Below are 13,282 nucleotides of genomic sequence, written 5' to 3'. Positions count from 1 at the left end.
TAATATTATGTGGCAGGTTCCCCAGAAAGAAAATCATTAGATGCCTGGTGCTGCCAAAGACCTCCCACTGTATCGTCACGTTTTATTCTCCCCTTAAATGAAGTGTGAAAATATTCAACTCCACATCGAAGCTGTTCTCTGACCACTGATGCAACACCAGAGTTACACAAGCATCTGTTGTTCACGATGGCGCTTCTGTTAAAACATGCACACGTTTAAAGGTTTAGTGACAGGTGAGTAACTAAAGCCAACACAAGGAACACGTGCGTACTCTGTTACTGTGTGTGGAAAGTTTCAGAGAAGTTCATCCATATTCTCAACCGCTGCATCCATAACCGGGTCACGGGTCTGGAGCCTATCCCAGCCGTCTACGGGCGAGAGGCGGAGTACACCCTAGACGAGCCGCCAGTTCATTGCAGGGCCACACAGACAGACAATCATTCACACAAATGGGTGGAAGGATTATTATTAGCCCTCATATTAATCCCACCCCAGGGTCAAATCTTTATTAACATGCAGCCATGTGCTCACCCAGGGTGCATTTATTTATCCTCACGACTTTTCTTTGTTTCTTCCTTTGTGTATTGTATGTGATGACATAATATGTATAACTGTGATATTAATATTTGCATCTGGGGAGAAATTACTCGTGACATTTGTGAGGGGATTTCACTGACCAGGATTGTCCAGATGAATCGCGATTCCCAAAGGCGCTGTAGGAACCATCAGTACGCTTGTACAGGAGCTCCCTCTGATACCCTACATCACACACACACACACACACACACACACACACACAGGTTTAAACTAGACACCTGATAGCTTCGTTAACATGTATTAACATGTAGATTCTCAGTCATCCTGCCGTTTGTGTGAGTTTTAGCAACTCAAACCTTTAGGATTTAGCTGGAGATTGAGGGTGTCATGTTGAATATTGTTAGTGGGTTCGCTCCACAGGTAGGAGGTGAGTTAGAGGAGAAGGAGAAGTTCTTACGTTCCACAGGTAGGAGGTGAGTTAGAGGAGAAGGAGAAGTTCTTACGTTCCACAGGTAGGAGGTGAGTTAGAGGAGAAGGAGAAGTTCTTACGCTCCACAGGTAGGAGGTGAGTTAGAGGAGAAGGAGAAGTTCTTACGCTCCACAGGTAGGAGGTGAGTTAGAGGAGAAGGAGAAGTTCTTACGTTCCACAGGTAGGAGGTGAGTTAGAGGAGAAGGAGAAGTTCTTACGCTCCACAGGTAGGAGGTGAGTTAGAGGAGAAGGAGAAGTTCTGGAGTGACTTAGATGAAGTGGTTCAGAGCATCCCCAGCAGTGAGAGAGTCGTGATTGGAGCAGACCTCAATGGGCATGTTGCTGAAGGAAATAGAGGAGATGACGAAGTGATGGACAAGTTTGGTATTCAGGAACATAGAAGGACAGATCGTGGTGGACTTTGCCAAAAGGATGGAAATGGCAGGAGTTAATACTTTTTTCCAGAAGAGACTAGAACATAGGGTGACCTACAAGAGTGGAGGGAGGAGCACACAGGTGGACGACATCTTGTGTAGACGGAGCAGTTTAAAGGAGGTTGGGTGAGAAGGATCTGTACGGGCTGGCCAGACAGAGAGACATAGATGGGAAGGTGTTGACTGAGGCCAGTAGTGTGTAGGAAGATGGAAGAAGCATTTAGAGGAGTTAATGAATGAGGAAAATGAGAGAGAACAAAGGGTAGTAGAGGCACCTGTTGTGAACCAGGAAGTGACAAAGATTAGCAAGAGTGAAGTTAGAAAGGCGATGAAGAGGATGAAGAATGGGAAGACAGTTGGACCAGATTACATACCTGTGGAGGTATGGAAGTGTCTAGGAGAGGTAGCTGTAGAGTTTTTAACGGGGTTGTTTAATACAATCTTAGAGGGGAAGAAGATGCCAGAGGAATGGAGGAGAAGTGTTCTGGTGCCCATTTTCAAGAAGAAGGGAAACATACAGAGTTGTGGAAACTATATTAGGATAAAGCTGATGAGTTATACGATGAAGTTATGGGAAAAGGTGGTTGAGGCTAAACTCAGGACAGAAGTATTTGTGAGCAGCAGTATGATATGCCAAGGAGGATTGAGGATTTATTTCAAGAGGAGCCTGGGCAATATGAAGCCATTGCTGTGAAAATGTGGAGTGTAAGAGTTTAGGACTAAACACGAAAAAAACCCCAGTGCTAGCAAGTAAACTAAAACAGAGCAGCACCCTCAAGACATTTTGTGCTGTTAAAAACCAGGCAACGGAGGGGAGTTGTAACTTTTCTCACTGCATAGCGAAACATAGAAAACGATTTGCTGACGGAGAATACATGAGAATACAGCCCTGTCGACTGTGGTAAGTTTTGTGTGTGTCTGACACAGCACTGATTTACTATTACATAAAGTAGTTAAGTATAGATGTTTAAACACTGCAAAAAAAACTGTAAAAGCAACAAAAACGAACAAAAGATCTAACCAAATATTCCCTTTTCTATATAAAAACGAGTCAGACCACATCAGGGCTCACCAGACTCTAGAAAGTGTATTGCTCTGTCCTGAATCTCCTTGGTCAGCTGACCCGTGATTTCCAGGTAGATTAGGATAAAGATGTTGGGAGCAAACCGCAACATGTTCTGCTCGCCGCACCCGGACGGCATGGCAAGGAGCTTGTCCAGGTTTTTCATGGCCAGGCCCATCAGGTCACCTGCAGAAGCACCAGGATATGGATGAGAGACTCCAAGGTCACAACCTGACACGGCTTTACCCTGAGCGGGTCCATTAGATGCACATGGTGAACATTCAGTAGAAACATAAAGTGCCTGCAGGTCGTCACCAACCTATTACAGAGACAGAGGCCCAGGCTGACCCAGCGACAAACTTCACAGGCAGCAGAAGAACGACAGTCTTCCCCGCTGGACCATCTAAGAAAAGATAGACCACAGAGGAAACTTTCCAGTGATTTCTGTCTGAGTGATGGATGTGATGATCCAAAGCACTCTGATGTCTGTTTGGCTGGTTAGCTTAGCACATAACCAAAGTTTCACTTTTAATAGACTACACTGAAAAAACATATTAAACAGTGAGCTTTAGGGGTTCGGGTATGGTCTTCTACCACATGACTCAACCACATTAGCTCTTTACTCAGTTTTCAAAATTCCCTCATGCTAAGCTAAGCTAGCAGTCGCTTGGACTTGTTGGAAGTTTGTCCACGGTGAATTTCCAGTCCAGTTCAGATGTTTGCTTCTTCACATCTAAATTCCAGCTGCTGCCATCCTTCAGAGAGGGTGTCTCATTACCAGCATCCAAACGTATTCCACCTGATAATAAAATAGTTGGCCTATCCAAATTACTATCCTGGAACAAACGTCACGTTAACGATGTTCTGATCAAGTCTGCTCACCTGCAGCACAGATGAAGACATTATGGCTGATCGTCTGTGGGGTTCCTTCAGCCTTTTGGAGAAAGACGGAGATTCAGGTCTGCTGGACTCACACACACACACACACACTGGAGTCACGGTTTGCTTTCGCGTGTCTGACCTGAACCAGCAGGGTGCGGATCACTGTGTCAATCCTGCCTTCTTGAGGTACAATGGTCACGGAGTTGCAACACTTCTGGGTCGTTGTCTGGGCCTCAGCGCTGACTATCAGACTCACTTGACCTGAGATCAGCACAGAGTGTGGCTGTAACACGTTTTATGTTTACATGCACTTCAATCTTTATCATATCAATCCAACTCATTATTCTCCATCCCTTCTGCTTCCCATTCGCCCTCATTAATCCCCATTTGTTATACTGTCTCTCCTCCATGCTGCTCTCCCGCTCTCCCGCTCACCCAGTCCCCCACCCCAGCAATCCTTCACACAGACGACGAGTACAGATCAGCCCCCCCCACCACCACCCACCCCGAGGGAGAGGTTTCTGGGTGTTTCGTCAGGGATGCTAGCTGACTAGTTAGTAGAAGTGATTGTCAGCGTTCCTCTGAGGGGGAGTTAGGGGAGCTCAAGCTGTCATTCATCAGAGCCTCGTCTCTACGCCTGCTGAAGGAAACGGAAGGAGACCGATACCAATACTCTGCTTTCACGACAGCAGTCTCTCTTTGCTTCAATCAGCTATTGAGGTTGTACTTGCTTAAGGTTGGTTGAAGAGGTTCCACCTCATCAAAGAGGCTTCTTCAGTTTTTGTTTTGTCTTCTTGACCTGATTAACTGAGAACCTGCACAGACCAGAGCTTGTACTTTGTTGTCTGTCACTTAATTAAAGTTTGAGCTAAAGAGAAAACATCAGAATGCATTAGACCATCAGCGGTCGTCTCTAGGTCCGGTTTTTAGTCAGTCACGACTGTAGGAACCCTTGAACATTTTGGGGTTTTGTGCTGTAGCATCCAGAGTCTGCTGAAGCGGAAGCGGTTCTCATGCGGCGTCACCAGTCTGCTCAATCAGAGTAAACTCTGCATCAGAGTTGATGCAGAGTTTACTCTTAAATTATTTCGCTACTAGTTTCCCTCATTTTGTTTGTGACTCATTTTTAAAAATTGCACAAAGTTGAAAGTTGAATACAAAGTGCCTCAAATAGAAATATTTTGAAAACCATAAAACAAAGAAATAAAACTAATGAATGGGTCTCAGGCTGATTCTCTGTTCAGCCATCGTTTGATACCTAGAGCAGTAGGAGTTACAATCCAGGAGAAGGTCTTGCTCGCCGCTGCACACAGACATACAGTGTACTTGCAATCAGGACAGGGTTTGAAGGTGTACTGGTCTGAATTAGCCAGACTAATCTTCACCTGAGAGACAGACAGACAAACAGACAGACAGACAGACAACCAAGGATGCTTAATATTTACTTTGCATTTTAATTATTTTAAACCATGTCCCTGCAGCAGACTCACTGTGATGCTATTGGGGAGGAAGTTGAAGATTGTGCCTTTGAGTGTGAACACCTCCCCCCGGATGACAGAGGAAAGCAGGGTGAGACTGACAAAAAAGGGCTTGAAGACCGTCAGTCCAGTTTGGGGGGACACACCAAATCCCCCAGCGGAGATGCAGAAAGCTCCGGCGGCCCAATTGGTAATGGTGTCAGGGACCGTCTTCTCCACTGCCAAGGACCCACTCTTCCTATAAAACGTTATGCGCAGAGAGAGAGAGAGAGAGAGAGAAAGAGAACCAGAAGCGTTTCTCAGAACGACGCAGGATTGACTGGATCGTTTATTTAGCTGTTTTTGGGTTGATAATGACCAAAACCCACCATAATAATATGTCCCCTTTAAGTCAACATTAATTATTTGCTTCTTAAATGTGAAGATTTGCTTTTTATAATTTGATATCTTTACAACTGTACTTTCTTCTTCTTCTCTAAGCCGCTCCAATCACGACTCTCTCACTGCTGCGAACCACTTAATCTAAGTCACTCCAGAGGAGCGTAAGAACTTCTCCTTCTCCTCTAACTCACCTCCTACCTGTGGAGCGTAAGAACTTCTCCTCCTCCTCTAACTTACCTCCTACCTGTGGAGCGTAAGAACTTCTCCTTCTCCTCTAACTCACATCCTACCTGTGGAGCGTAAGAACTTCTCCTCCTCCTCTAACTCACCTCCTACCTGTGGAGCGTAAGAACTTCTCCTTCTCCTCTGACTCACCTCCTACCTGTGGAGCGTAAGAACTTCTCCTTCTTCTCTAACTCACATCCTACCTGTGGAGCGTAAGAACTTCTCCTTCTCCTCTAACTCACCTCCTACCTGTGGAGCGTAAGAACTTCTGGCGGTCGTTGTTAACCCGGGTCTCGACGGATCCGGTATGACGTTCACATTTAAAGTTGATTGTACATTTTAATTCTGGCAGTTTTATGCCGGATGCCATTCCTGCCGCGACCCTCTGCATTTATTCGGGCTTTGGACCTAACCCTAACCCAGGGCTACATTAGCTCCTGCTAACCGTGCTACCTATGAGGCTGCATTCAATTTAATAGCTTGTAATAACTACTAACTAACTCTTCAGATTTCCCACTATCAAGATAAATCCAGCAGTTGTTCCATAATCCTGCTAACAATCAAACAGACAAACACATGCAGTCAAAAACATAACCTCCTTGGCGGAGGTCATAATCGGGGTCCATAGCTGTTCTTCATTTTAAATAAGACCTGTCATACTTGTGAACAGCTTCAATATGATGAAATATGAAGTGTTGATCATTTTGAACAGGATATGTGCTATTACCCCACAGTAACTAGGTCCCATATCCAAGTCTCTGGGAAGAAGCTCCTGACGTTCTCCTCCTCCTCACCTCTCTCTACAGCACCTGAATTCTCTTTGGCTAATTCAGGCTGCTTTGGGCCAACTAAGAACACATGCATAAAGAAGAAAAACCCAATTAAATACTTGAACTTACCCAACAGAAACCAGCTCCCAGATCACAGTGAAGCATATTCTAATACTTTTTATCTTCAACAAAATCCCCAGAATACTTGGCAACTGCCGTTTCTGCACTTCAACCAAACCACATGGCATTTTCAGCACAATGGTAGTTACTCATTCTAGGGACAATATCAAAAGACAATGCCTGAGGTAAACCAGCAAACATACCACCTTTCCTGAACGGAAATGGTTGCCATGTAAAACACCCATTAGGTTTTTTCACATCGGCGCTGGTCAGTAATTTCAATCCAATTCCCTAAAACAAGACAAAGAGAGACAATGAGACCAAAACAAAAATTCCCTTAGATCTGCTCCTATCCTTCAAGAGTCATATCAAATGACAAATGTCATACTTTAAATACACCGTAGACGTCATCCTTCTTATTGGGTGGGAATTGGCAGTCGTCAACATGATAGTTGTACCCACTCAGCTTCTGCACGGGCAGCTGGCTGAACACCTGCACAGACACACATGTACATGGGACAGGGTAAGCACAAGACCCTGTCCAGGTGTTTGTGCGACACCTGTCACAACAATTAAGTTGTCATTTGATTAAAAATTCTATTCAGTGGCAGCGATACCTTTATCCAAACAGAAGAGTGGTAGATTAAGGATTTCTCGTAGTCTCTCTAAATCACTCTCTTTGCTGACACATCAACATTTTCTTACAGCTCCAGCTAAATAAGATAGCATCGTTTCCCCCTTTGGCACTCATGAACCCAGCCTTTGCAGGTTTTTCGATTCAAACACCATTTTAGAAGTGCAGCCGTTAACACAGGTGTGCGCCGTACATAGTTGGCAGTGAGTTCCAGCTCTGGGTACAGTAGGATGACGCTCTGGTCAATGGCTCGGACGGAACATAGGGAATCTGGATCCGCACGAAGACTGAGCACTGTCTTCTCCGCTGGGCGCTGCTTGGCGGATGAGAAATTCAGTGACACCTGGACAGGAGACACGTAGGTGGACAGGCGGAGAGCCGATTGGAGGGGACCAGGAACAAGTATGAGACTTAAATACATTGGGCTTTATTGTAAATCACAAATACGGTTTCTTGTCGCTCAGCTCAATAAACGCTGTGACGTGTGGTGTACCTTGTTGGGGAGGCAGAGTTGAATGGCGTAGTTCAGGCTGTCAGCGACAGGCTCTCCGCTGGGCAGCACTGTGTAAATCAACACCTGGGCAACCGGTGCCAGGCTGACGATGTTGGCAAGTGGAACGAAACGTTCTCCTTTGTTGACTGAGGCCAAAAACACAGAACAGAACATCCAGAACATCCACAATGCCAACCTTCAAAGCTTCAGGTCAGCATGAAGCTTCGAAGCTTGGCCTGAACTCGACCAATTTACGTGTAGCAGAAGATGGACAGGACCTCCAAGCCTTTCTGTTCCATAGTACAAGTGGATTAGTTAATACTGAAGACTCGGATAACACTGAAGGCTCTGCATTTGGTGTCCACCGATTCCTGAATTAACCTAATGTGGCTCCAAACATTACATTTTACAGATAAATGTGTGGGCACTTTTCTGTTCTGACCAGATGGAATCTTTGTACCGGTATGGTTGTTGTAGAGCAGGTTGTGCATTTTTAAATTGCTCTCAAATCAAACTAATTATTTATAATGTTTTTAAGGCTGTAAAGGTATGCTTGCTAAGCCAACGTTTAATGTTAAAGGAGACATATTATACCCTTTTTCCTCAAGACAGCGTCCGTCAGAAACGCTCTAAACCCCGAAGCAAAAGTACGTTCATAGCGAGCACACTACCATGGTAACCCATGAGGGACGTTCCAGCACACACAAACACATTTTTGCCAATTTTTGCCAGAACATTACCACAAAAAATTTACTTAATCCACTCTGCTCTTCTTCGACTCATGCAGGAGATAGGGAACAGTGTCTCTACACACACACACACACACACACACATCGCGCTGATGATCAGAATAAACTCAGGATGGAATAAAAATGCTTTGAATCCTCCATCCATCTTCAAACCGCTTATCCAGGATTGGGTCGCGTCGCTGGGCCGGCAGCCCCACACTCCCTCAGAGCGCGGAGAGCTCCGCGCTCTGAGGGAGCGTCTCACATACTCTCCGGAGTCTCCCTACGGAGGAAGCTCATTTCAGCCGCTTGTACCCACAACCTTGTTCTTTCGGTCACTACCCAAAGCTCGTGACCACAGGTGAGGGTAGGAATGCAGACCGACCGGTAAATGGAGAGCTTTGCCTTTCAGCTCAGCGTCCTCTTCACCATGATGGTGAAGAGAGCGCAGACACAGCACGCATGTGCACGCTCATTGTGCACATTTGTCCCTTCTGACATCAGAAGGGGCACGATTTCTTCCAGACGTGTTTCAGGAGGTGATTACAGACCTACACAAACTACGAAGAATTGACTGGATGGTTTATTTAGATCTTTTGGGTTTGATAAGGACCCAAAATCACCGTAATAATGTAGAAACATGAGAAAAGTGAGTTTTTCATAATATGTCCTTTAAATAAAGCTGGTGTTTACCTTTTCCTTCTCCGACATTTACCGCGATACGATCATAATATATGATTGCTCCTTTGGACATCACCTACAAACAAACAAAACAAAGAGTGAAGAGTAAAATCTGGGCTGCAAATGCCATGAGAACAGAATACAGGAAGAGTACCACAAACACAATATTTGCATTGAGGCTAGCAAGGGAGAAGTACAGGGAAGGTCAGAAGGAGCTGCATTGTGTCTTTGTAGATCTAGAAAAAGCCTATGACACGGTGCCCAGAGAGGAACTGTGGGACCGAATGAGTCTGGAGTGGCAGAGAAGTATGTCAGAGTGTATGACAGCAGTAAAGTGTGCAGTAGGAGTAACAGGGGAGTTTAGTGTAGAGGCGGGATGCACCAGGGATAAGCTCTGAGCCCCTTTTTGTTTGCCATGGTGATGGATAGACTAACAGATGAGGTGAGACAGGAAGCTCGTTGGAATATGATGTTTGCAGATGACATTGTGATCTGCAGTGAGAGCAGGTAGAGGAGAATCTAGAGAAGTGGAGGTCTGCTCTAGAATAGAGAGGAATGAAGGTGAGCAGGAGTAAAACAGAGTACATGTGTGTACATGAGAAGGTCCCAGGGGGACAGTGAGATTACAAGGAATAAAGAAGGTAGAAATTCAAGTACCTTGGGTCAACAGTGCAGAGGGATGGAGAATGTGGAAAGGAGGTGAAGAATCGTGTGCAGGCAGGCTGGAACGGGTGGAGGAAAGTATCAGGTGTGTATCAGGCAATAAGAGGGACAGTGAAGGTTAGACATTTTGGAGACAAGGTCAGAGAGACCAGACTTTGAGGAGAGGAGGAGAGACAGGGACTATATCGGTAGAAGGGTGCTGAGGATGGAACAGGGAACAGGGCTAGAGGTCGACCCAGGGCTGGAGGTCGACCCAGGAGAAGATACATGGACATAGTGAGGGAGGACATGAGAGTGGCTGGTGTTGGGGAGGACGATGCAAAGGACAAGGTGAGGTGGAAAACATTGATTTGCTGTGGCGACCCCTCACGGGACAAGTCGAATGTCTAGTAGTAGTAATCACACATTATACCTGAATATCATTGAAAAATGCAATCTCTTAGGCTAAAGACGTTAGCCATCCTTTCTTTTGTCATGCCTTTAAGTCCCTGTGGTGTTACTTGTGGCCAGGGTGAAAAAGGTCATTAGATGTCCATAAAATTCAGGTTCAATGAATGAATTCCAACTAAATCTAGTTGTTAGTTTTCAGGGAATAAAGGGGGTTTGAGGTGATCATGAAAGTATCTCTATTGCTTCTGACTCCTTTCAGGCTTTGAGTTTTTCTTTTTTCTCAATTCTATTTTGTCTTCCTTGTAATCCAACAAATCCAAAGCCTGAAACTGCCTCATATTCAAAGTTTCTCTTTTTATCTTGAGTCCAACTGTTGCACATCGAACAAACCTATTAGTTGAACTTTTCACTTGTAATGAAACCAGAAGAGATAAAAACGGCTTCATCCGTACGGGCCGGCTGAAATAAGTGATTTTCTGGATGATATTGTCCCAGTCTCACCAAGTCTACGTGGTTTTTATGCAATAGCAGCATCCTGCAGATTATCACACGAGTCCTACCAGGTAATTTAAGTTGAGGACAGTCTGTCCTTTCTTTAGCTCCTTCCCGTTGATGATGTACTGAGCGCGCACTCCGGAGTCTTTGTTGCAGGGGATCTCTCCGTTCACTTGCATGAGCTTCACATAACTGCTGCTACTGGAGTAAAATGCTTCCACCGTGAGATAGGCTGACCTGTACACTGGTTTTCGCTCATTGGGCTCAGATGGCTTGTCCCCCTCAGGCGTCCTATATATTGCCTGTTGGCACAACAGCCACAAGTTGAAAGTCAAAGCCTCTAAAACAGGCTTAAAGGTATCAGGAATTCATACATTGCGAAATATTATGTGTCATTATATGTACATATAGAATACTATAATCAATAAATATTGGGAACTAATTAAGTTTAATTTAGAACAAAAATCAAACAACCTCAGTATTTGTGATACAGAAATTATTCATTAATAAAGCCCATGGCTGGAAAATAATGTGACGCTATGCAAAAATCAGCTAAATGCTTTATATGGAAACATTCCTTACTCAAGCAAAAAAGAGCCAAAATAAAATTGATTCAACAGGTATTGATTGTTATTGATAGATCCTGATACCAACCCGTAGCCTGACAGTGCCAGTCCAGTCGACCGTGTTGACTGAAAATGAAGCCAAGCCGCTTTTGTCTGTAGTAAGTGTTCGGTTCTGGTGCTGGACCTTTCCAGTATCCAGGTACACAGTCTCGCCAGCCACAGGTTGGTTGTCTGCGCTGACCAGTTTGACCTGAAACACAGGAAACGCTCTGAAATCTACTGAGACACAAGATGGGTCAGCCCTAATAGTTTCACTGCTGCTGGTCACCAAAGATGAACGTGTTATTACAAAGATGATATAAACCGGAAGCTGATGTCTCATCATCAATCTACCAGTAGAGGATGATATGTGTCCATCTGTAGTGGTCAGGCAGGTCTCCACGGGCCAAAGAGTTTGCAACACAACTAGAAACAGCTCATTTCTGTCACACTGCACATTTACTGTTTGCAGGCGAGCTCAAACATGTTGCACAAGCATATTTCATGCAGGAAAAACTTAAATAAACCCCTGAGAGTCCCAATGTAACAAAAGCAGTGTGTCATCCCGAGAGCGAAGAAAGAGAGAGAGGGAGAGAGAGAGCGAGAGAGGTGTGCGTCTTATTTAAAGAAACAGGACTACCCAGAGAGGCAATCATTACAGTGTCCATGACAGCTGCTAAGCCCAGCTTTGTATCAAAGAGACATCTCAGCATCAAACGTTTAGATTGTCATCTTTAGGTTATCAAAGACTCAATCATTGTCTCTGAGAATGTCCAAATAGAGAGGATTAACAGAGTTCCTATTATACAACACACAGAAGTAGAGCATGAGATCAGTCGATTCTGGAATTATAAATCACAGAAATGTGACAGTCACCTGTTGGAAGAATAAATAGATATCTTTTCAGCATATGTAAAGTAATATAAAAAAATGTTCTACTAAAAAGCCATGTGACTGCCTCCCTGTGGCACTGTGGGTGCCACAGGGAGGCAGACATTGGGGGTTCTCACAGATTACCTTTCCTTCAAATGGTATTCCAGACTTGTAGGCTTCAGGTAAATCTACAAAGGTGACAGTCCTGATGTAGACGCTGAAGCCGGTACTCCCACTGCCTTTCCCAACAACATCTGGGTGGAATGAACACACAGGCCACAGATCATCAGGAATAAATCGTCATTGTGATGCAGGTTCTGCTGTCCAACCCACCTACCTGTGCCAGACTCCTTTATTTCAGCACTCAAGTGAAACTTGTCTTCATAATTGTACTTCTTAACTGCAAACTGGATCAGATTCACAGTTTGTTTCGCACAGCCACTTCTATCCGTCTGTAAGATGAAAAGAGTCGGCGTTAAACTATAGTAAAAGAACTGTATAATGTTTATTTTTTGTTATCAGGAGCACTGACCCTGAGACCATATGTCTTGCACTGGTCCTTCACGGGAATCCAGGTAAATGGGAGAGCTTTTCTGCAAAACGTAGCCGTCACTAAACCAACCACCGGCTTCCCAAAGGTGTACCTGCAGAACAAAACAAAGACACCTCATTCTCAGACCAGTCACCGGACATGGTTTCAATCACAGTTCAGAGAATACTAGTAGTTATTTATGGAACAAGTGTGCTTTTAATTCGCTTACCATAAATTAATTTTAAATCTCATGTAAACTAAACTGCATCAAAATCACATTTAGTGACTTCAGATTTAGAGTAAATATTGATCATATACAGAAGACCGAAATACAAATGAATGATGTGTAGTCTTTACGCTCACTCAGTGTGCTGTCGTATAAAACGGTCGGCTCAGGGGCTCTTGATTTGATCCTTTTATTTACACATTTTGTTTAGATTATTTTGAGTTTTAGTTCAGATATGTTTTCCGTAAAAAAAATGGATTTAATGTGACTAAACATTTAATTCTAGTTGTAGTTTGGCCAGGGCAAAAAAATAAATAAAATAAAAATCCAGTTAAAGGAGTGGATCTCTTTCTTTAACATTGCAAAAAAAGAAAAAAAGCATTTAAATGAATAGATAAAATTTTTCCACAGTGATGGCTCTGCCAACAGACGTCCTCCACACGAGGACAGTGCTTGTGTGTTTTTTAATGGAGGTACGACCTCCTTCTGTGTTCTCCAGGGTCCATAAGAGATTCCTCCCTTCACATGCATACACTAATAAAGTAGGACTTTTTAACGATGCTATAAAGGTGATCTGCAGTCTAGATCACGGACACTTCTAAT

At 44.2% G+C, this 13,282-nt stretch overlaps 1 protein-coding gene across 1 annotated transcript in view; it reads right to left on the bottom strand.

Annotated features, from left to right (window-relative positions):
• LOC137901198 (alpha-2-macroglobulin-like protein 1) overlaps window positions 1-13,282 on the bottom strand; it is a 29,787-nt gene that overhangs the window by 8,484 nt on the left and 8,021 nt on the right. Inside the window, 18 exon segments of the mRNA XM_068745207.1 lie at window positions 678-759; window positions 2,513-2,689; window positions 2,823-2,906; window positions 3,386-3,437; window positions 3,525-3,646; window positions 4,644-4,770; window positions 4,876-5,101; window positions 6,197-6,287; window positions 6,509-6,650; window positions 6,748-6,852; window positions 7,187-7,336; window positions 7,487-7,632; window positions 8,908-8,971; window positions 10,509-10,745; window positions 11,098-11,259; window positions 12,066-12,175; window positions 12,259-12,373; window positions 12,454-12,565. Of these exon segments, the coding sequence (XP_068601308.1) occupies window positions 678-759; window positions 2,513-2,689; window positions 2,823-2,906; window positions 3,386-3,437; window positions 3,525-3,646; window positions 4,644-4,770; window positions 4,876-5,101; window positions 6,197-6,287; window positions 6,509-6,650; window positions 6,748-6,852; window positions 7,187-7,336; window positions 7,487-7,632; window positions 8,908-8,971; window positions 10,509-10,745; window positions 11,098-11,259; window positions 12,066-12,175; window positions 12,259-12,373; window positions 12,454-12,565 (2,304 nt within the window).

The sequence above is a fragment of the Brachionichthys hirsutus genome, chromosome 11 (assembly GCF_040956055.1).
Source record: "Brachionichthys hirsutus isolate HB-005 chromosome 11, CSIRO-AGI_Bhir_v1, whole genome shotgun sequence".
NCBI lineage: Eukaryota > Metazoa > Chordata > Actinopteri > Lophiiformes > Brachionichthyidae > Brachionichthys > Brachionichthys hirsutus.
This window is presented reverse-complemented; position numbering and strand designations above follow the sequence as displayed.